This window comes from Cetorhinus maximus, chromosome 2, assembly GCF_964194155.1.
Source record: "Cetorhinus maximus chromosome 2, sCetMax3.hap1.1, whole genome shotgun sequence".
NCBI classification, from domain to species: Eukaryota; Metazoa; Chordata; class Chondrichthyes; order Lamniformes; family Cetorhinidae; genus Cetorhinus; species Cetorhinus maximus.
Window position 1 is genome coordinate 81,014,799 of NC_135880.1, and position 24,984 is coordinate 81,039,782.

At 41.3% G+C, this 24,984-nt stretch overlaps 1 protein-coding gene across 1 annotated transcript in view; it reads left to right on the top strand.

Annotated features, from left to right (window-relative positions):
* commd10 (COMM domain containing 10) overlaps positions 1-14,138 on the top strand; it is a 128,387-nt gene extending 114,249 nt beyond the window's left edge. Inside the window, exons 6-7 of the mRNA XM_078566504.1 lie at positions 9,904-9,963; positions 13,330-14,138. Of these exons, the coding sequence (XP_078422630.1) occupies positions 9,904-9,963; positions 13,330-13,368 (99 nt within the window). The 3' untranslated portion in view covers positions 13,369-14,138. The remainder of the gene's footprint in view (positions 1-9,903; positions 9,964-13,329) is intronic.
* The last annotated feature ends 10,846 nt before the right edge of the window (positions 14,139-24,984 follow it).

Consider the following 24,984-nt stretch of genomic DNA (forward strand, 5'->3'; position numbering starts at 1 on the left):
AACAAGGTTTGAAGGTGGCCTCATGGTTAAGGATTTTGGAGAGGAAGCAGAGATTTTAGATGGGGTGATAGTTTGCAAGGACCTGTGACATCTACCACCTAGAAGGACAAGGGCAGCAGATGCAAGGGAACTCCAAGTCACTCAGCATCCAGACCTGGACCTATATCAAGTTACTTCACTATCACTGGGTCAAAATCCTGGAACTCCCTCACATCACTTGAGCATACCCTGCATGACATGGATTGCAATGGTTCAAGAAGCTAATTCAGCACCACCTTCTTGAGGGCAATTAGGGATGGCAAACACATGCCTTGCACATAATACTCACATCCCATGAACAAATAAAAAAAAGTGATAACAAGGATTGGTGTTTTATGTGGTCAGAATTATTTGGTTATGTTGGATTGTGGAATTGGGCAAGGGCCTCATTGAAATGTACAAGTTAGAGTCTGGTAAATCAGACCGGACGCCATTTTAGCGCGGTTACTTAGCCGTGCCCAGTTCCAGGCTCACCAGCAACAGGCAGAAAGAGGGGTGATAGGGTTGGCAAATTGAAATTTTTACATGCTTCCTTGTGGTCTCCGGGCAGAGGGGCCCATGGGTCACTCCCAATCTGGCTTCCCTACCCCACCCCCATTTACATTCAAGCCACCCCCAGCTGTGATCATGGCCGCTGCAATCCTGCAGCACTTAACTTGCCTATTAGACAGTGTTCCTGTAGGTTCCCAGTGGCGGCCATGCTTCTCATACATACCAAGGCTCATGTTGAGATTGCACTTGGTTAAAAAGGCTTTTCTGCTGGCCCCATACTCGTCACTCACCCCAGCTTAAAATTGGGCTTATAAATTCAAGAAGTGACACTTAATGATGGGCAAGTTTCATCATAGAGATGTTACTATATTAAATATAACCACTACACCAAACATTTGCTTTAAAATCAATTTTTCTGGTAATGATCGGTTATTAATTAATCACAGATAAAATCAATGCACAACTTGCATTTGTGTAGTGCCTTTAAGGTATAAAAATGTCCTACTGTGCTTTACAAGAGTATCCGGTATTAGAAATGTATTGAACACATGGAAAACAGCCCTAGCAAATGGTAACTGATGTGATTACAATAAATCAAAAACGATTGAATGGACTTAATAAAATGAGCACAATTTTACACTGTGGTGTTTCATTGTGGTATAGATTTGACCAGTTAAATCAGGGAATGAGAAAACACTGTCAGTCAGAATTGATCATTCCTAATTTTTATCCAGTCAGATCCTATTGTGATTTTTGAATGCTACGAAAGTAAAGGCATAAATCTTCAAGTTTCCGTATTGTCAAAATTGGAACTTAAGTTGGGAGATGCATGTCAGGACCCTGTGGAAGTTGTGACACACATACGCACACACGCGCGCACACATGTGCACACACACAAGTTTAAACTTCCAATGGCTGATTTCCATTGCCCAGCACCCTCTGCAAAAGTCTCTAACCCTGAGCTCAGTGTCAGAGACTTGGGCCAGATACGTGGGACTTACCCAGATGCTTCCCCTAGAAATGTTGTTACACTAGTTAATACCTGCTCTATCTGTGATTAGCCAGTGTAACTGATCTAAGCAACACAAACAACCTCTCCAATCACCCCACGCCTCCCACCCCCACCACACCGACCTGACCCAACTTTTACTCCCACCCAACACAACACGACCACCCCCAGACCAGACCACCAACCCGTGATCCAGCTACCCCTCCTGACACGCACAACCTGACACGCCCAACCAGACCCTCCCTCCCTACCACCACCCCAGCCCCACCGACCTGACTGGACTGTTTACTCGCTCACCTACGCACCCACTCATCCACTCCATTGAAATACTTGAGACCTTAAAAACTTAACCTGAATATGGCAGCGAATGTTGTAAAAAGGGGGCCTGTTCTCTCTGCGCCCATCTTCTCCTGTGCTCATCAGTCCTCCGAGGGGGAGGCTGCGCTGGATCATTGCTGCTGTAGCTGGGATCAGAAGTCCTGGCTGAAAAATGGCTAAAAGGCTGGGGTGCAGAAATCTTCGTGGTCAGTGACAACGCACACAGCATTGGTGCTGACTGGAAGATTTGGGCCATTGCCTTGAGCTAACACTTATTTTGACAGTTTCCCATCTCCACTATCTATACCCCCAAACTAACATTTATAATGCAACACTACTCTCTCAAGCTGCCGAATCCTCTCTCTGATCTCACATTCCATGTGGCTCAATAGGAGCAAACCAAATATATCACCTTGATTCTCATCAGTAACATAACATACATGTTATTAGCTGTATGCTTAGCTTAAATCAGGTGGTGTACAGCCTTAGTGATCTGTTCAGTACTCAGTTTATTTTCCCATCCCACATCCAGTCATTGACAAAGACAGTATGATCCCACATCTATAACACGGCCCCTTGCGGTCCCAATGCGTTTTTTCTAATCCATGCCTTCATTTTAAGAATTGTCTTCTTGAATGGTCTTTTCTCATCATTCAAAAACTCCAGTTAATCTAGAATTTTATATCACCCAGCTTCACTTGAAAAAGACAACTAGAAATGGGGGAGGAGAGAAAGTGTGTGAAAGACTGCTGAAAGAAAGAGGGAAGAGCCATACAGTGAAGGGTGTGAGCGGCAAAGATAAAGGCACATCAACAAGGAGAGGCTTACACAAAAGAGTAGAGCAAAATGGTCAAATCGATGCAGAGACAGAGGTAAAGGATGGATGGAGTGTGAAAGACCAAGTGAGATCAAGACTTAGTAGATGAACAGAAATGTTATAGGATTACTGAAACTTTTTTGTTCGTGACCAATAATATGGACGATCAACAAAACTCTTTGATAGAGTTTTTTTAACATTCCTTATAGAGGACAAAAGGAAAAGACACATTTACTGGAATTTTCCAGCCCCTCACGCTGGTGGGATCTTCCGGTCCTGTCGATGCGAACGGAGATTTCAATGGCTTGCCGGCCCTGCCACAGGGGCGGGGACGGGGGGCTGGAAAATTCCAGCCATTGTGTTGCAGTTGATCAAGATTTGGTAAAATAGATGTGTTTTAAGGAGACTTTAAAAGTAAAAGTAATGGCGCAGAGTAGAGAAGTGGAGAGTTTTAGGAAGTACTTCCAAATAATAGAGTTGAGACAAGTCCCAAAGAAAACCAAAATTGGAGAATTGAAGGAGGAAAGGCTAGATTGGAGAAGGTTGCAGAAGCAGGGAGAACAAATAATGGTAACGAGTAGAGGGGTTCTATATTTGTTGCATGGGAGGCAGAAAGCAAGGATAGATCAGTGAAAATGGGATAGCGAGTAATCAGGACTTTGTGCAGGTCAGGATGTGAGGGCTAAAGTTTATTAAAACTGGGATATATAACTGGGGCTTGAGAAAGATACAGCAAAACAGTTTGTGTTAATATTTTCTTGAATTATGAATGTGTCATTTATTGTTTAAATCTTTACCATTAGAAACCATCTTTAGTACTGTTTAACTACAGTGTTTTGTAAATTGCTTTAGGTGATGACAAATGAGCAAGATGATAGTTAAGCACAGGGGCATCTCTAATGTAATTCATGTATATTTCAGCTTGGTAAAACCAATTAGTTTTCTTGGGCTATTTACCTGGAATTTGCAGTGAGGAAAAGTGATGTAATTATGGCTTTCTTGAGTCTTGTCTGACATTGATACACTGCGTAGAAGACTGGAATTCCTTTAAATCTGTAATGAGCGTTAGCAGATCCAGTTAGATATTCACAGTAGCAATCAAGTGAGTGTTTGATGTTTCCACTGCAATAGGAGAGCTCATCTTTGTGAAAAAAGTGGTGAGTGATTGAATGTAAGAGAATTCCTGTTGAGGTAACTCAGGAAAATAATGATTCAGCTGTTCTGTTAAAAATGGAATTTTAATTTTCTTTTTCCTCTTTTGCATTTAAAAACCTATTGACTGTTAATATATGAAAATGTTTACAAAAGAATCAGACTGCATGATTTTAATGCGAAAATGTAACATATTATCCAGGGCATAGGCCCCTGTACCTCCTACCAATTATATGCCTCAAAATTTTGATTTCCTTGTTCAGACTTTCGTGTACTTTTGTTTTTTCCCTCACGTGTAATTGAAGGAATGTTGTGTAGGCTCTCTTAACTAAATTACTGGCTGCAGTAACTACTCTATTTTACCTATCATTCTTCTTGTCAGCTTATTTGGGGCTGTCAGCTTTTGATAATACCTTTGGCATGCTAACCCAGAATACTACAACTTTCTGTCACATTACAACAAGGATGCAAGAAATGCAAACAAGATGTGAACTTCATTTTTATCAAACTGCATCACAGTTTTTGGCCCAAACCGTGAAGGTCATGAATAATCTCTAAATGACCGATAGTGGTTGGTTGGATGGATTGGGCCTGTATCCTTTGGGGGCTTTTAGAATGTGCCCATGGTTGTTTTTTTTTTAGTAATGTAGGTAGAACAAAAGGCTCATATGCCCACCTGTTGTCCTAGAACAGCTCAATCACAATACGTATACTAGTAAGAGTCATTGTTGCTCATTCGCAACGTAGATTCTGATACTGTAGATACAGCGAGAAGCTGAACTTCCCTTAAATCTCACCATGGGATTACCCTGCTACAATCACTCACCACTTTTTCACAAAGATGCTCCACCTTGGCATAATACCTAGGACTAACATCAATTATTAAGTAATTTCCTGGTCTAACATCTAAAATGAATTCCCTTACTTGGGGAGTTTGTTCATTCAAGCTATTTTTTTTAATTTTGGTAGATTCAGCAACTGCTAAGCAGTTGTTTGATTGCTTGTTTTGCTTGAAGTTCTGGATGTTCCCTTACACAGTAATACTTTGCGTTTCATATAGCTGTGAGTTTATCACCTTTCCCAAAATGAAATCATAGCCATGATCAGTGATGGCTGGAACTTTCAACCTGTAATGCTTGCTGTCTGTCCCAAGAAATAATAGGCTGGATCATGTTAGGAATTTGTTCCTCCTCTCAACTGGGTGGAGGAGGAAATCCAAAAGCGGAACTGACATTTAACCAGGATGATATGACGTTGAGATGCTGCCTGTGGTTCCAACACTGCCAAGAGCTGGAAGTTGCCCTTAAAAAAAAAAGTAGGGATGACGGATCAACTCAACACAGCCTATATAAGAACAGATAGGTTGCTTTGGTAATGGAGAGTTAATAGTAGATAATAAGGAAATGGCAGAGGAAATGAGCAGATACTTTGCTTCTGTCTTCACTATAGAGGATACAAAAAACATTCCAGTAATAGCTGTAAATCAGGAAGTGGAAGGGAGAGAGGAACTTGGTGAAGTCTCCGGGTCCAGATGGACTTCTTCCTTGAGTGATAAAAGAGCTGGTTAATGAGGGAGTAGATGCGTTGGTGTTAATTTTCTAAAATTCCCTAGATTCTGAAAAAGTTCCATCAAGACTGAAAAGTAGCAAATATAACCCCTCTATTCAAGAAGGGAGGGAGGCAGGAAACTATAGGCCAGTTAACTTGACACCTGTCATGGGGAAGGTGTTAGAATCGATCATTAAAGAGGTTATAGCTGAGCACTTAAAAAAGCTCAAGGTAATCGGGAAGAGTCAGCATGGTTTTATGAAAGGGAAATCATGTTTAACCAAGTTATAAGAGTCCTTTGAAGGAGTAACATGTGTGGTGGATAGAGGGGAGCCTGTAGACATACTGTACTTGGATTTCCAGAAAGCATTTGATAAGGTGCCGCATCAAAGGATATTGCGGAAAATAAAAGCTCATAGTGTAAGGGGTAACATATTAGCCTGGATAGGGGATTGGCTGGCTGGCAGAAAACCGAGAGTATGCATAAATAAGTCTTTGTCTAATTGACAGGATGTGATGAGTGGAGTCCTGCAGGGGTCTGTGCTGGGGCCTTAACTTACAATTTACATCAATGACTTAGTTGAGGGAAGCGAAATTTGCAGATGACATAAAGATAGGTAGGAAAGTATGTTGTGAAGATGACATAAGGAACTTGCAGAAGGAAATAGATCAGTTGAGTTAGTGATCAAAAATCTAGTAGGTGTTGTATAATGTGGGAAAATGTGAAGTTGTTCACTTTGACAGGAAGAATAAAATGCAAAGTATGACTTAAATTGAGAATGACTGCAGAATTCCGAGGTGCAGAGGGATCTAGGTGTTCTTGTGCCTGAGTCATAAAACGTTAGTATGCAGGTACGGCATGCAATCTAAAAGACTAATGGAAGGATATCCTTTTGATTGAAGTATATAAGATCTGAATGGTATTAACAAGGTGGACGTGGAAAGGATGTCTCCTCTTCTGGGTGAGTCCAGAACTAGGGGGAACTGTTTTAAAATTAAGGGTCGCCCTTTTAGGACAAAGATGAGGAGAAATTTTTTCTCTGAGGTTTGTGCGACTTTGGAAATCTCTGCCTCAGGAGGCGGTGGAGGCGGGGTCATTGAATATTTTTAAGGCAGAGGTAGAAAGATTCTTGTTAAACAAGGGAATCGAAGGTTATCGAGGGTAGATAGGATTGTGGAACTCAACACAAGCAGATCAGTCAGGATCTTACTGAATGATGGAGCAGACTCGATGGGCCGAATGGCCTACTTCTACTCCTATTTTGTATGCTTGTATGTTCACAACAGAAGCAACAGACATTGTGGTGATGGTAGTCATTCGCGATGAATGAGTGGTTGATATTCATGTTCGAGTGTCTTCGTGTCATTAAATTATTGTGTTGTTGAGGAGAAAGTTGTCTAATTGACTGCCATTATACTTGTGAAATTTTCCTGAAAATTGCTCTTACTGCTACTTTCCAAAATACATCAAGTATTTCAAATCCATACATCATACATACCGAATTGCCTGGGGGCTTTGCTAAAACTTCTTTTGAAGCTGAAGGAAAACAAACTTCACTCTGAACAAGTCAATGAAAGTGTAGAATCGTGCTTGGACTTCAAACCTATTTTCTATCACTGAAGAGGGAATAGAAATATCCTTTTGGTAACTTCTTTCATTTGCCTTAATAATGATGCAGTTAAGACAGTAGTGCAACTGTGCCAATTAGGGCACTGTTTTCGAATGTAATGCTCAGTTTCATCTGTATCCCTTTCATCACGATCAAAAATGGTATTGAGCAATTAAGAGCTGAAAAATAAGTTGTGATTTTTTTTCTCTTTCCTTTTTTCTTCTTCTTCCTCCTCTTGCGAAGGATAATTTGTGCTGTATGCAAAAAAACTAAATTATGATTAAATTTGAATACGAATTGGTTTAATTTTCTGGTAAACCAATTTTCACAGCACTTGGGGCTCCATTAGCTTATCTAATGGAGCATTTCCATGTCAAACCATTTCTAAGGTTTAGACTTAACAACTCTAGTATTCATTAAAACAGCTGTTTCACTGACTGCAAAATGTAAAGATCTCTGAGAAAATGGATAACTTTCCTGCAAATGATTGATGCAATTTGATTTTATTTGAATTTTTTTTTATTCATTCATGGGATGCGGGCACTGCTGACTAGGCCAGCATTTATTGCCCATCCCTAATTGCCCTTGAGAAGATGGTGGTGAGCTGCTTTCTTGAACCGCTGCAGTTCATGTGATGTAGGTACACCCACAGTGCTGTTAGGAAGGGAGTTCAAGGATTTTTACCCAGCAACAGTGAAGGAACGGCGATATATTTCCAAGTGAGGATGCTGAGTGGTTTAGAGGGGGAGCTCCCAGGAACAATGGTGTTCCCATCTGTCTGCTGCACTTGTCCTTCTAGATGGTAGTGGTAGTGGGTTTGTAAGGTGCTGTCTAAGGAGGCTTGGTGAGTTCCTGCAGTGCATCTTGTAGATGGGACACACTGCTGCCACTATGTGTCGGTGGTGGAGGGAGTGAATGTTTGTTGTGGTGATTGGAGTGCCAATCAAGTGGGGCTACTTTGGCCTGGATGATGTTGAGCTTCTTGAGTGCTGTTGGGAGCTGCACTCATCCAGGCAAGTGGAAAGTATTCCATCACGCTCCTGACTTGTGCCTTGCAGATGGTGGACAGGCTTTGGGGATTCAGAATGTCAATGGACGATGGTTAGATTGTCCCTTGTTGGAGATGGTTATTTGCTTGCACTTGTGTGGCATGACTGTCACTTGCCACTTGGCAGCCCAGCCCTGGGTATCATCCAGGTCTTGCTGTATTTGGGCATGCACTGCTTCAGTGTCTTAAGAGTTGCGAATAGTGGTGAACATTGTGCAAACATCAGCGAACATCCCCACTTCTGACCTTAGGATGGAGGAAAGACCATTTTTGAAACAGCTGAAGATGGTTGGGCCTAGGACACTACCCTGAGGAACTCTTGCAGTGATGTCCTGGAACTGAGATGATTGACCTCCAACAACCACAACCGTCTTCCTTTGTGCTAGGTTTGAGTCTAACCTGTGGAGAGTTTTCCTCCTGTTTCTCATTGACTCCAGTTTTGCAAGGGCTCCTTGATGCCACACTCAGTCTTATTATTATCCTTCATTTCTAATGGTTGCGTAAAATTATTATGGATTGATTTACTCATGAATAATCTTTTTATTTAGTTTTTGTTTATTCTTTCACGAGATGTGGGCATCGCTGTTACCCACCCCTAATTGCCCTTTAAGAAGGTGGTGGTGAGTTGCCGCCTTGAACTGCTGCAGTCCATGTGGTGTAGATACACCCACAGTGCTGTTAGGGAGTGATGGTGTGTGGCTTGCAAGTGGTGGTGTTCCCATGCATCTGTTTCTCTTGTCCTTTGAGGTGGTAGAGGTTGTGTATTTGGAAGGTGCTGTAGAAGGAGCCTTGGTGAGTTGCTGCAGTGCAACTTGTCGATGATATACACTATTCGCAATACACAGTGACTGTAGAGGGAGTGAATGTCAAAGCTGGTGGATGGGATGCAAGTCAAGTGGGCTGCTTTGTCCTGGATGGTGTCAAGATTCTTGAGATGTTTTTGGATCTGCACTCAACTAGGCAAGCGGAGAGTATTCCACCACACTCCTGACTTGTGCCTTGTATATGGTGGACAGGCTTTGGGGAGTCAGGAGGTGAGTTACTCTCTGCAGGATTCCTAGCCTCTGTCCTGCCCTTGCAGCCACAGCATTTATATGGCCAGTCTAGTTCAGTTTCTGATCAATGGTAACCTCAGGGTGTTGGGCATGCCATTGAATGTCAAGGGGAGAGATGTTTGGCTTATTTCATGGAATTCTGTCTTTGATAATGCAGTAATGTGAATAAATTTTCAAGATGCAGTAACCCAAGAACTTTAGAAATGTCGTAGCCTGCGAAATTTTAACGTGTAAACCTCATGACTGGACAGGGACTATTAACAATCCTAATATTAAAGCAAAGTACTACAGATTCTCAACCTGAAATAAAACAGAAAACACTGGAAATATTCAGCAGGTCTAGCAGGATCTATGGAGAGAGAAACACAGCTAATGTTTTAGGTTGACCATTTATCAGAACCGAGTTCACCCATCTGAAACATTAGTTTTAATTCTCCCTCCACTATTTAAAACGCACAGTTCAGTCAGGCCATTGATTTTTAGAGAAGTTCTTAGGATTAATGACTAATTTAGACTTTCAAGCTGTAACAGCAGCTGCTATTATGCATCCAGTAAGTAATGGGTAATATAGGATCTACTTGGAACTGGAAATTACTGTCTAAACAATGAAATGTATTAATCTCTGCTATGTGACAAGAGTTTTATCGTGATCATTTGGTGTCAGGTCCTACTCCCCTATAATTCTAACAGTTGACGTGTGTATTTGGGCTGCAGAGTTTATCATATTTGTAATAAACCAAACCGAATACTGATTTTTCTGACTAGTGAAATACATTCTCTTTACAAATGAAAAAATATTTTTGTTTTAAATACAGAATACAGAAAAGATGTTGTTGGAATTTAACCATGGAGAGCTTTTAGAATTTTACAACAAGGTGAGTAATCCTTTATTTGTAGTAAATCAGCAAATTGATAGACCACTCTCGAGAATTGACTTTACAACAAACATTAGTAATGGCCAGCATGTTCCTAATTTAATGTGGAAAGAATTTTTCATCTTGATTGAATATTCTACTTATTTTTAAGCGTGCCATCTGTCTTAAAGAAAGCCTTTTTGGCTCCCCAACGTGTGAGCAAATTTATCTTGAGAATTGTTGAGCTTTAAAGTAGGATCCTGGTTTTTGGGTCTGTTCAAAAGACTACTACCAATCTGAGAGTTAGGGAGGGCATCCCTGGCAATGTTTCTGATCATTGTGATGCTTGCTGAAAGTACACAACTTTTGCTGAGTGTAAATCCAGCTTAGCTGTGACCTTCACCCTTTCTTCCCTTCCTTTGAGTGGCTGCTTGCTGAGTTGCAATTTAACAGGTACTGGAGGCACTTTAGCATTTCAATGAAGTGGTCTTCCTTCATGTGTAAGCCCTCAACAGTGAGTGGCAGTAGGCTATCTGGAGAGAGTATCAGAGTTGACCTTGATCCTGTTTGCACTGTGCGTCTACATGTACTTGTAACAGCGATAATGATCAGGTGCAAGAGTCCTAGCTGATTCCTGTCCTCCCTGCTCAAAAGACCTAAAGCCAAGTGTAATGCCATCACCAAAACTGAGATCAGGTAACTAAATGAAAATTGGAGATGAAATTGATACTCCCTGATCTGTATAGCTCAGTTACTCACAGGATAAACTCATTGAGTGAATGGGGAAGCCTGTGGAATTACTTTCCAAATTTAGTTTTAAAATATTACCTTTCAAGATGTAACAATAGCCGCTACAAGATCATGTCTCACTCCACTCAGCTCCCAATTTGAGCTAAGATTCACACGTCTGAAATACCTTCAGGAGAGAATAACATACATGGGTACTCGCAAGCAACTCATGGTGACAGCTACATGGTGGTGCTAGGTGGTTGTCTGGGAGTAGGGCAGACTAGTAAACAAGCTACAAATATAACTATTTATCTTTGTCTCTGGAGCCAGGCAACAGACCCCTTCAAAAAGTATTTAATACCTGGGAAAGGAAAAAAAAGACTTGTATTTATCTAGCACCTTTCTGAACCACAGGATACTCCCAAGCACTTTACAGCCATTGAAGTACTTTTTGAAGTATAATCACTTCAAACTATAATCAGTTTGGGTTCCACCAGGTCCACTCAGCTCCTGACCTCATTACAGCCTTAGCTTAAACATGGACAAAAGAGCTGAACTCAAGAGGTGAGGTGAAAGTAACTGCCCTTGACATCAAGGCAGCATCTGACCGAATGTGGCATCAAGGAGCCCTAGCAAAACTGGAGTCAATGAGAGTCAGGGGGAAAACTCTCCACTGGCTGGAGTCATACCTAGCACAAAGGAAGGTGGTTGTGGTTGTTGGAGGCCAATCTTCTCAGTTCCAGGACACCACAGCAGGAGTTTCACAGGACAGTGTCCCTAGGTCCAGCCATCTTCAGCTGCTTCATCAATGACCTGCCCTCCATCCTAATTGCACAATGTTCAGCACCATTCACGACTCTCAGATACTGATGCAGTCCATGTCCAAATGCAGTAAGACCTGGACAACGTTCAGTGGCAAGTAACGTTCATGCCACACAAGTGCCAGGCAATTACCATCTCCAACAAGAGAGAATCCAACCATTTCCCCATGACATTCAATGCCATTGCCATTGCTGAATCCCCCACTATCAACATCCTGGGGGTTACCATTGACCAAAAACTGAATTAGACCAGCCATATAAATATTATGGCTACAAGAGCAGGTCAGAGACTGGGAATTCTACGGTGAGTAACTGAACTCATGACTCCCCAAAGACTGTCCACCATACAAGTCAGGAGTGTGATGTAATACTCCCCACTTGCCTGGATGAGTGCAGATCCAACAACGCTCAAGAAGTTCGACACCATCCAGGACAAAGCAGCCCACCTGATTGACACCCCATTCACCGCCTCCAACATTCACTTCCTCCATCACTGGCGCACAGTAGCAGTAGTGTGTACCATCTACAAGGTGTATTGCAGCAACTCACCAAGGCTCCTTCGACAGCGCCTTCCAAACCTGTGACCTCTCCAAGGAGCACAAGGGCTGCAGGTGCATGGGAATTCCACCACCTGCAAGCTGCCCTCCAAGTCACTCACCATCCTGACTTTGAACTATATTGCTGTTCCTTCATTGTCACTGGATCAAAATCCTGGAACTCCCTCCCTAACAGCACTGTGGGTGTACCTACCCCACATGGACTGCAGTGGTTCAAGGTGGCTCACCACCACCTTCTCAAGGGCAATTAGGAATGGGGAATACAAAATGCTAGCCTACACTGCAATGCCAGCGTCCAGTGCCAGTGAAAGAATACAAAAAAAAGTCACTGCAGCAGTATAGGAAAGCAGCCAATTTGCGCACTGCAAGCTCCCACAAACAGCTGTGTGATCATCTGCTTTTATGATGTTGATTGAGGATTAACTAATGGTTCAGGACACCAAGGATAACTCCCCTGCTCTTCTTTGAAATAGTGCAATCTTTTACGTCTACCTGAGAGGGAAGCCAGGGCTTCAGTTTAACATCTTATCTGAAACACTGTACCTCCAACACAGCCATACTCCCTGAGTATTGCACCAGATTTCCAGAGTTCATTTTTGTTCTCATATTCTGGAGTGTGACTTGAACACCCAACTCTGAGACGAGAGTGTTAGCGCTGGCAATGCTATGGACATGCCATTTATTTAATTGACTCTGCAAGCATGCAGGGTATAAGTCACTATGATGTAGGTTACTTTTCAGGTCTCAGCCATGGACCTCCTTTTGTTGCATTCGCTATTCTAGTTCTTTTCCCTTGAAATGTATAACACTTCCCTCCTTAGAGTTATAACATTCCTTATCCGCAATAAAAATGTCATAACTCTAGTCTCAAAGTCCCCAGCTTCCATTTACCTTCTCAGCCTAAAATTTAAAGAAAATTTGTTGTTTTGTGAGTGCTTTAAAATTGCATGCTAGTGTATTTTACCATTCATTTTCTAATCAATAAGTTATCCCTTACAACTCTTAATGTACAATGGATTGTAAAATGAAATTTTGTTAAGCAGCAGGTGATATATCCAAGTTTAATATATTCTGCCTGGGGCTATGTTTTATAGATACCTGAACAATAGGTAAGTTAGAATATGAAGCAGTGTGGTAAATGCATCATACAGTCTGGAGTTGATCATGAGAAAATTGAACAATAAAAATTACCTTTCATTTCTCTACATTCCATGCATTAAAATGATAGCTGTGGTAACGTTCAATAGCACTAACAGTTGTTCCTTTTTCATCTTCTACAGTTGGAAACCATACAAACACAATTGGATGCTCTTACATGAACAAGATGTACTGATCCCCCAAAAATGCACTTGTCATTTGTAGGTTTAATAGCTGAGGAATTTTCATAAACACACTATGCTACAGAAATCAAACAAACTGTTTCCATCAAGTAACACAGCATAGTTGTAAAGTTACCACTTTTGGATCCCTTCACAGGTCAATGGTTCTTGTCTTTCACGAATTGTTATGTTAAATTCAATAGCGGTTGAACTGCTTGCCAATCTTCTAAATGATGCCCTGTATTGATTCAGGATTATTGACATCAATTAGTGATGCCTTGATGTTCTAACCATGATGTGATTTTGGATTTATCCACTGGCAGATTGGTTTGAAAATTAAAATATACTTGTAATATAGCTTTAGAAGGGATTGAACAGAAATAATGGTTGCATCTGGTGGATTTAGCCTTTAATTTCCTCTTTCATTATTCCAGCTTATTGACCCTTTGGCATAACCGTGTACACATATCTGTCATTAATGAATTCAATGCCAAACCCTTCTACAAAATTGCACCTCTTGAAGTTAATAATCATTTTATTTTTTTCATACATTATGGCAAATGCAGCATGTTTCAAAATGTTAAGTAATGGCTGAAACATGTACATGTTGTATCATCATGGTTTGTATTGCCTGCTGAATTAAGATTTCAGAATAACTTTGTTAGTGGATTGTGAAAGGTAATGAACTTTCAGGCTAAATGTAGTAGGATTGGAACACAAGTTTCTATTAGAATCACTTGCATAAACTGAAATAAATACAGAATTGTTGATTTGCAGTGTGAATATTTTAACATGTACAATGACAAGATATCAATTTGATATAGATTGTATCAACTTCTTTCGAGTACAATCACAGTTCTTGGTTTTCCAGGAGTGGGACATGAACCCACAACCCTCTGATTCAAAGGCGAGGGTGCTATGAACTGAGCCACAGCTGACACCTCTTGTATCAAGGTGGACAAAGTTATCTCCCCACACTTATGGTCATGGAATTGCGATGGCAGAATGATTTATAGGTAGCCTTTGTATTTGTGACATTGATGATTCCTCATTCCATTCAATGTGGTGGTAAAAAGTTGCATCTTCCCTATTTATATCGTGTTCTTGTTAGGTCTTCAGTTTTGTTTTCTTTCCAGTCTCCTGTCTTTAATTGATTCTCTAAGTAAAATGAGACTAAATACCACAGGATGCTAGAGTTAATATAATTTTAAAATATTTGTTGGTAACTTTTTTTGTTCATGCTAATGAGGAACGTGTGGCAATTCCTGCAAATACTGACATGCTCCCAGGGTGCCATCTAGGCCTGTTTCTAAAAGATATGGAGTAGGATTTTCCCTGTGGGCTCTTGAACCCTGCCATTGGGTTAAAATCGGGCTCAGCAGTCCACACTGTGTGGGAAACTGTCAACCAATGTGATTTTCCATGGAGTAGCCAATTAATGGCTGAGGGGATGGATGCGGGGGGAGGGGAGATGGAGGGGACTTGCCATCCAATTAAGGATGGCAAGTGGGCTGTTGAAGCTGGAGGGCCAATCAGAGGCCTTGCAGCTTGAAATCTGCAGCAGGATGCCATGGCAGATAAGTGCATGAGAAGATGCTTCAAAATGGAAGTACCCTCTGTCCAACCTTTTCAAAGTTTAAATTGAAATGGTTTTTGCAGCCAGGCCACCACTGTGGGAAGTTGGGGCAGCCCCTCTACAAGCATGCAGAATGAGGCTTGGCAGAGAACGAGATACCCATTAGCCTGTTAAAACAGGTGCACACAAAGAAAAACATTGCTTGATTGAAGCTTGTTTTCTTAAATCTATTTTGTCAATGGCTCAATGTTTATTAACACAAATTAAAGAGGTGTCAAGTGCTTGTAGTTTCTGCTGTTGATACTTTAAAGGTTTGGTTGATTGACACTTTTATAGGGTTTTAGCAACAGAAGGTCTTTAAAGAAAATTATGAATGGCTGTTCTTTTTTTAAGCTTTTCAACACGTGCCATTGTTACTATAGGGTTCATTGGTTCTGTACCGAATGTAAACTGGGTGAATGGGCATGGAAGTGCAATGAGTTGGTATGGAGGGTATGAGGTGCCATTGGGGATGGGTGGGGAGATTTGGGTTGGCATGAGTTTATATGGATGAGGCATGAGGGATTGGGTTGGAAGGGTGAGGGGATGTGAAGGGTAAGGGCTAGAGAGCCTAATGTTAAATAAAACAATGGGAACAACGTCCCAGAGAATCAGGCGGGCATTTTAACCTGCCAGCCTTGGCATTCAGCGCCTTTGTGGTCACCTCCAAATTGTTTCAGGAGACGGCAGGCCCAACTCCAGCACTCTCCTCCCCACCCTCCTGCTTTCCAGGCATTTTTCCCTGAGGTGGGCTTGCCGAGCCTAGAAATTTGCCAACTCCCATTATCCACCTCTAACATGAAAATCCGGCTCAATGTGCCAAGAAATCAACACAATGGAAGGAATCAAAACCTGATCGAAGAGAGATAGAGGCCTGAAATCTTCTCAGACACCTTGGCAAGGAATCTCTATTTAAAAACCTAAATTTGCACTGATTTAACTACAGCTTCAGAAGATACTTCTAACTGAACCGTTTCCATTTCTTACACTAGCTATCTTCAGGGTTCCTTGGAGTGGAACACTAGAATTTGGACAAATCTTTGTGCCCCAAATTCATATCTAAGATTACAAAAACCTATTTCACATAGGACCCTACAATTGTTAGAGGGAAGAAACTGTATTTGTTGCTGGAGATAAAGTCCTCTCCAATCCACTTCTATTTGATGAGTTGAGTGACCTTTTTGCCTTTATTTTACTTTGTTGCATTCAGAAAAATGTAGAACATGTATTTGTTTTTGAAAGGGCCTTGTCTGTATGAAAAAATGGTGGAAAATCTGATATTGTTTGGAAAAGAGCCTTTTTTTGTCAGTGATGCCATCAATGAGCTGTGATTGCACCCTGTGTTTGTAAATGAGAAAAGGTTTGCTAATCATTGATTCAAGATGTGAAAGGATTATTAGATTGACTGAGTGCTGGGATGCTCCCAGCAGGTAGTGCCAATCTTGGGGAGTGCTGGGTAGAAAGGCCCACAGCTTGATTTTCTATGTATTAAAATTCTTCACCCAGATGCATTGAATCAGAATCTCCCTGGGAACACTCAATTATGGAATTAGTGCTTGTTTGCTGAACTGTTGCACCGCTCATCTAATGTCCAATCCGACAGTAACTACCACATTTGCATTCAATGCCTACATAAATTCAATGCTATAAACACAAACATGGATAAGCAGTATTTGCTTCACAATGGCTAGTACTTTTATTCTTTTCTTATTAATTTTCCCTCATCTCCATCTCTCTCAAATGCATTTGTACGTTCCCAGGGTGTTGTTAATGTCTGTTGGAAGTGCTCTATTGCACTGCCATAGTGACACTTGTTTGTGAATGTCAACAAGCTATTTACCTGCACTGGCATCACAGCAAAACCTGATCCTATCTTTCCCATGTGCCCCCCAAAAGAGGTTCCTGAATGGTGATCAGGAGCAGGGTGCTAGCCAATTTTCCCCAAACGGCGTTAATAGCAAATGTATCTGTCACCATTGTAGTTAAGCTAGGATCTGTATGGTCTCCATAACTCTGATGCTTTCAGTGAGCAATTAGGGCAGTTGATTTTAATTAAAATATCCAATCCTGTCTTCTGTCAGAAAGGGCAAATTATTGGAGTCGAGTGTGGCACTGCCTCTATCAGTGACTAGGAAATAAAGGGGTGTGAAAAGGAGGACAAGAAAGAATTATAAGGGATAATTACTTAACTGATTTACTTGGAGAGGAAAGGGGAAACTATGCATACACAATATTATTGATTGCATTAGCTCTGCTTATGCTTATCAGTAGGTATTGATTCTTTTTCACTGTGTAATGAAGATGGAAAGCATTGTCACTTATTTCAAGAGTTAAGATTTGTGTGTCTTGTATTTGTAAATCGCAACTGTTAATTTTTTTAATATAGTGATTCCTAATGGGTTTAGAGCTTGCACATAACTGTTGGAAAGGATTTAAATTGATGAGGATATTTTTGAAGTGCCACAGAAAACAATTACTTGGGTTATCAGAAGAATACTATAATACTTTGAGTTCCTTAATTAGCTTGGCAACTGTTTTGCCTGCATAAAATATCAATTTTTTTTCTGTTTAACAGCCTAATAACATGCAAAACTTTGAGCTACAACAATCTGGGCTGTTCAGGTTATTTGCATGTAATAAAATAAGTTGTGAATGTGTGTGCCTTTATCTATAGCATTATCAACATTGCAATTTTGTACAGCAATATGAAAACAAACGAGCATTCTATGGAGGCCAGACAGCTCTTGTATGATTCTCATTAATGGAAATCATAAGTGTATTAAGAAAAATGAAGAAGTAATGTTTATCACAATCTGGACTCTCGAGATATTCAGTAGCTTGCTGTTCCATTCGGGAAAGGAGCAGGTTATTGTAACTTTGTGATGATTCATTATTACTTAAAGAGAAGTAAGAAGATCTGGTAACATGGCCTGTTGTACATATCCGAACCATGCCTTTTATTCTCTACACAAATGAATTTTCTCATCTTAGAGCATTTGGTGAATCACACCCTCATTAGGTTGGAGGGAAAACCTGGGTCACTCCTATACGTGTCTCAATGCTTGAGAATTGTCAGAGTATTATCGGCAGAAATTTGGGATTAGGTCAATTAGCTCTCCTTTTGTTTAGTTACAAGAACTCATTCCAGCTCTTCTTTTAATTCCCCTCCAAGCCACTCACCATCCTGACCTGGAACTATATTGCCGTTCCTTCACTGTCACTGGGTCAAAATCCTGGAGCTCCCCCTCTAACAGCACTGTGGGTGTACCTACATCACAAGGAATGCAGTGGTTCAAGAAGGTGGCTCACCACAACCTTCTCAAAGGCAATTAGGGATGGGAAATAAATGCTGGCCTAGCCAGCAATGCCCACATCTCATGAAAGAATTTTTAGAAATTTTAAAAGCCAGTTTACTAATAATTCCAAGAGCAGATGGAATGCAGCACATGTAAATACATTCACCAACAGAAAATATTGCAGTACTCACCTTTATCTCCTCAACTGAGGAGATAATGATAGAAAAGCAGTTGGTCCTATAAGAAATTAATCAATTCTTCATTCTAACTTCCTTTCCCTGCCTTGCACAATCTCTTTTGATAACTTCTATAATCTATCCTTGACCTCCTCTTTATCTACTTGCTGCTCCTCAGTGACTGCACCCATAAGCTTTCCCATGTACACTGATTATATACCAAGTTCAACTCTCCTCCACTTCTCTCAACCCTTTGACTATCTTCATGTGCTTGTTTGGTATTAAGTTTTGGACGAATCCTATCTTCCTCCAGCTCAACATCAGTAACACTAAATTCACTGACTCCTATCAGAAACTGCTTTCTTGGCACTAAGTCAATCTTCCTCCTTAACCATACTCCTGTATTGAAACTTTCACAATTTTAGCATTCTGATCCTGAGCTGGGCTTTAACCCCTACACACTTTCCATTGCCAATATTGCTTATTTCCACCTCCACAACATAGCCCAATTTTTCCACTATATTATTCCCACCTCTTTTGAATTCCTTGTTTTATGACTTTTTCCACCTCCAGAATCCTTACTCTAATGTTCCTCGCAGGCTTTACGTGCTCCATTTTCCATCAACTCCAAAATGGTTGCATGTTCTGTCCTCCTCCATTCACCCAGCACCCTGCCCTCACTGACCTACACTAGCTCCCTGCCCCCCAATACAGTCAATTTAAAATCACTGTCCTCATACATTAATCTGCCCATGGCTTTGTCCCAATTTAGCTCTGAAAATTCCTCCCACACTGAGATTTTACCTAATTTAAAACCCACCTACACAGTTAAAATCGGGTCCTTCCCCCTGCCCCGCCCCACCCCACCCCACCCCACCCCACCCCGAGCACTGTTTCTTTGACTCAGGCTTTGCATGTGACTTCCAGCCTTTGCTTCACAATTGGTGGATGAGCCTTTAGTCATGTTGGCCCTACACTTTAGAAATTCCTGTCTATACATTTCTACTTTAAGAAGAACTCCTGTTGTGTATCACCTTGGAATATTTATTTACATTAAGTTGCTATATAAATGGAAGTTATTTTGACACGTCCTTTTCCATTTACCAGTCTTAACATTGTTGGGAGGTTATTTGGGGAGGGAGAAATTGTGCCTTGTCCACACAGTTAGCTGTAGGGGTTACTCGGTAGTTATCAGGAGCAGGGACCTGACTGAATTGTTTTCCTCATACAAAGGCCTGAATAGTACCCTTACTATCACCACAGCTGAGATCAGCTAACTTAACACACATCAGGGGTAGACCTTAGGATCCTTCCTGTTCTGATTGTTTTACTTCCTACTGAGCAGTAAACTTACAAAAACCTCATTTCAGTTAGATGCTAAGCAAAAATATTTGGCAATTTAAATGAGCTGTGACCTACTCTTGTGCAGCTTTATGTACAGTTTGCCTCTTCCTGCTTATGAAAGTATTTTAATAGTGGTATGGTTGTTTCACATTAAAGCCAATTGATTGTGAAGCAATGGATTGAGAAATACCAGGATCAGCCGTGCCACTTCTGTTATCAATTTGTTGATCTGGTAAATTAACTGGGAAAGTGGTGAAGCACAGCCTTCCTAGTACCAAACTTGAAAGGGTGCCTCTATAAAGGCTTCTGCTAAATTTAGACCTAGTGGTGCTGAGGTGAATGTTATAGTCACAACTGTCCAGAATATTCTGTCCAAAAAGCTGCAAGAGAATCTTGAGTAGGGACAAGAAATGTAGCCACCACTCAACATTACAAAGGTTTGGTCTGAAAACTTAAAGTTACCTTTCAAAGTTCTGACACCTGTTAACTAAAAGCAGGACAATTGCCTGCTGTGTGGAACTTGGCTCCAACTAATGTTATTTTTCAGTAAGACTGAGTTCATCATAATTATCTTTCAACCCTGTTGAGGTTTTCTCCACCCAAATTCCAAATGATTGGCTCATAGTCAAAACAGTAATTCTCTTAACATCAAGGGCAGGTTGTTTGTGAGCTATCCAAATACACAGTCAGCTTTGCTAGCAGAAGGAGACTGCCCCAAGGGTGAATAAAATGATAATGTAATTGTTATCAGTTAATACCTCTTGCTATAGTCAAGCTACCTGAATAACTTACATAATACGGTGTCTAAGCTGCAATCGCTGACATTGCACATTCATTATGACTGTCATATCTAGATTTATAATTAGATATAATGTGCCAGATAGTTGGCAAGGATACGATTTAGATAAACAATGTTCTGTACTTTGCATATATGCTACCCAAAAATCTCTTTCATTTTGTCTGGGTCAGCAGATTTTTGGAGTCTAGTAAAGTCCTTTCCACTTAACAGGAATTTAATCTATATACTACTATGACCACAAAAAAAATCCTGGTATTATGTAGAACTAACATAAATGACTATCCAGAAGTTGATTTCAAACAAGCTGTCTGATAACACTGAGGCCATCTAGGGGGAAAAAGAAGGAAAGGGTTGGATTTTGTAGGACCTTTCATGACCACAGGACGTCCCAAAGCAGGGGTATAATGCCAAATTTTGAGCTTGAGGAAATGTGTTGGCCATATCATTTCTAAATCTACCATTACGTTGTTTTCAAATGTATTAATCATTTGAGTCCCCAAACGTCAGTAAAACTATGCTTTTAAAGTGAAGAATATTAATGCCGGTAGGCATTTTATTTCAAACCGTATGGTATTTTAAATCATTAGTCTTTAGCATAACTAGAATTTCATTATGCAACAGTTTAATTATTTAACTCAAGCCTATTAAAAACTTGAATTACAGAAAACGTACTTACTTCTGACTGGGGGATGGCATATAGAGACAGCACTGCCTTTCTTGATTCATATTTATAACCTAGACCTGGGTGTATAGGGCACAATTTCAAAATTTGAAGATGCTGCAAGGCTTGGAAGTATTGTGGACTGAGAAGAGGATAGTGATAGACTTCAAGAGGATATAGATAGACTGGTAGAATGGGCAGACATGTGGCAAGTGAAATTTAATGTAGAGAAGTGTGAAGTGATACGTTTTGGTCAGAAGAACGAGGAGAGGTGACATGAAATAAAGGGTACAATTCTAAAGAAAATGTAGGAGCAGAGGGATCTGGGTGTACATGTGCATAAATCATTGAAGGTGGCAGGGTGCGTTGAGAAGGAGTTAATAAATTTATACTGATTCCTGGGTTTTATAAATAGAGGCAAAGAGTACAAAAGTAAGTTTTGTTTTTTACTCATTCATGGGATGTGGGCTTCGCTGTTTAGGCCAGCATTTATTGCCCATCAATAGTTGCCCTTGAGAAGGTGGTGGTGAGCTACCTTCTTGAACTGCTGCAGTCCATGTGGTGTAGGTACACCCACAGTGCTGTTAGGAAGGGAGTTCCAGGATTTTGACCCAGCGACAGTGAAGGAACAGTGATATATTTCCAAGTCAGGATGGTGAGTGACTTGGAGGGGAACTTCCAGGTGGTGGTGTTTACATCTATCTGCTGCCCTTGTCTTTCTAGAAGGTAGTGGTCGTGGGTTTGGAAGGTGATGCCTAAGCCTTTGTGAATTCCTGCAGTGCATCTTGTACATGATGCACACTGCTGCTATTGTGCGTTGGTGGTGGAGGGAGTGAATGTTTGTGGATGTGTGCCAGTCAAGCAGGCTGCTTTGTCGTGGACAGTGTCAAGCTTCTCGAGTGTTGGAGCTGCACTCATCCAGGTAAGTGGGGAGTATTTCATCACACTCCTGACTTGTGCCTTGTAGATGGTGGAACAGGCTTTGGGGAGTCAGAAGATCGCAGGATTCCTAGCCTCTGACCTGCTCTTGTAGCCACAGTATTTATGTGGCTAGTCCAGTTCAGTTTCTGGTCAATGGTAGCCCCCAGGATGTTGATAGCGGGGCATTCCGTGATGGTAATGCCATTGAACATCAAGGGGCAATGGTTAGATTCTCTTTTGTTGGAGATGGTCATTGTCTGGCACTTGTGTGGCGTTATGAACCTTCATAAAACACTGGTTCAGCCTCAACGAGAAGGATGTGAAGGTTTTAGAAAAGCGCAGAAAAGATTTATGACAATTGTTCCAAGGATGAGAGACTTCAGTTATGTGGATCGATTGGTGAAGCTGGGGCTGTTCTCCTTGGAGAAGTGAAGGTCGAGACGTGTTAGAAGTGCTCAAAATCATGAGGGATCTGGATAGCGTAAATGGGGAGAAACTGTTCTCATCGGCAGAAGGTCGAGAATCCTAAGGTGATTAACAAAAGAACCGGAGGCGATGTGTGGAAAAACTTCTTTATGCAACAAGTGGTTTGTATCTAGAATGCACCGCCTTAGAGTGTGGTGGAGATGGATTGAATTGCAGTTTTCAAAAGGGAAATGGATGGTTATCTAAAGAGAAAAGATTTTACAGGGAAAAGGTCGAGGAGTGGGACTAGCTGAGTTGCTGTTGCAGAGAACAGATATAAAGACAATGTGCTGAATGATCTCCTTCTGTGCTGTAACCATTCTATGATTCTAGTATAGATACATTCAAGGAACTTGATAAACATATGAGGAAGAAAGAAGCTGAAGGTTACACTGATAGTGTGATCAAGAAGGGTGGGAGGAGGCTTGTGAGGAACATAAACACTAACATAGATGGGGTAGGCCAAATGACCTGTTTCTGTGCTGTAAATCGCATGTAAAACTGTCAGCAGGGAATACAAACACTATACTGCATTTCACATCCTCAGGCCATCACAACCAAGGAATTAATCTTCAGTAGGCAAATGCAGCGGGGTGTTTGGGGACATTGATGCTGCTTTAGATCCTGGGCACCTTGAGCTTCAAAGACACTGAAATGCCTGTTTATGAGAGAGCTGTGTGCAGGGAGTTGTAAGGTCTGTACTTTTTTACAGTCAGGGGGCTGTACAGGAGAATTACTGCTGTAGCTGCTGCATGTTGACTCAGCACCAGCAGTGTGAGGCCTCGGACCCTGGCCATCCTTCCGCCGCCTCTTGACCTTCCCAGGCTCTAGATTCACAGCCACATGGCAAGCTCTGGACATTCTGGCAACTCTTACCATCTGGCCTGAACTCAAACTCCAGGAACTCATGTAATATAGAAAATGTTAGAAAAACTCAGCAGGTCTGGCAGCATCTGTGGCGAGAGAAACAGAGTTAACATTTCGAGTCCGCATGACTTCTTCAGAGCCATACGGACTCGAAACGTTAACTCTAGCAGCATCCGTGGAGAGAGAAGTCATACGGATTCGAAACATTAACTCAGTTTCTCTCATCATAGATGCTGCCAGATCTGCTGAGTTTTTCCAGCATTTTCTGTTTTCATTTCAGATTTCGAGCAGCCGCAGTATTTTGCTTTTATCCAGGAATTCATGGCCAAACTTGCCTTTGTGCCCCACATAATACAGCAGGTAGAATTCACTCGACATGGTCCCTGCACCGGCCGCCTCTGCGTCACAAGTCACACAGTCCCACGTGGTTGTGAAAGGATTTTCCTCCAGTTCTGATTGTTACCATCAATGAACTAAATCTCCCTACATGTGTCACTCCCAGAACATGTAACTTCAATATTGGAGGCAGTGAGGAGTAAAATCAACACCAATCTTACAGATTGAAAATCCAGTCAAACAATTAATGGAGTGGATTCCTCTGAGATCACTGGAAAGAAAAATCAAGTGGGCACCAAACCCAAGACATATGAGCAGATGAGTTGGAAGTCAGGTGTCAGAGACAAATATAGACGGACATTCAAGCAGGATTCAAAATACTAGAGACAGTACTTCTGCAAAAAAGTGACTTGTTCTTAGCGCTAAGTGATTATCCTATGGAATTCCTTTTATTTTTGGAAGGAACGAGGATTTCCAGGAGGAATATCTCAAAACAGAATTGAAAGGCTGATTCCTCAAAATAATTCTCGCAATTTGACAATCAGCAACATGGTATCAATTTTAAAATTCTCATCCTCGTGTTAAAATTTCTCTATGCCTCACCCCAATCTCTGTAACCTCCACCAGGCCTACAACCCTCCTAGGACCCTGAGTTACTCCAACTCTGACCTTTCCTGTGCCCGCACCCACGTAGTCCATTCAATGTTGGCCTTTGCATTCAGCTGCCTAAGCTCTGGAATTCCCTGCTTACATCTGGAGTGTTTTACTATGTTAAAGATGCTATATAAATGTTGTTGTTGTCAAGTGGCAATAATCAAGATTTCACCAACTGATTTAGCAGAGAAGTTGGTCACAACTGTCCTCGAGCATACCACAGGCTAGCTTAGCCCTGTTGACCTATTGGTTTAGTGAGCAGCTCTCATCAACAGGAACCTTCAGTTCTAACACAAGGTCTCTGCTCCATCCCAACTGCCCACTCTCTGTTGGCACCAACAGATTTGGCTTGTAGCAACAGAAAGACCATCTTTTCCTGAACACAGAACTCAAAGGGTTGGTGTCACCATATTTGCATGCCACCCCTGCTCTCATATACAAATCAACATAAGATGTGTAATGAAAATGAGAGTTTCCAAAAA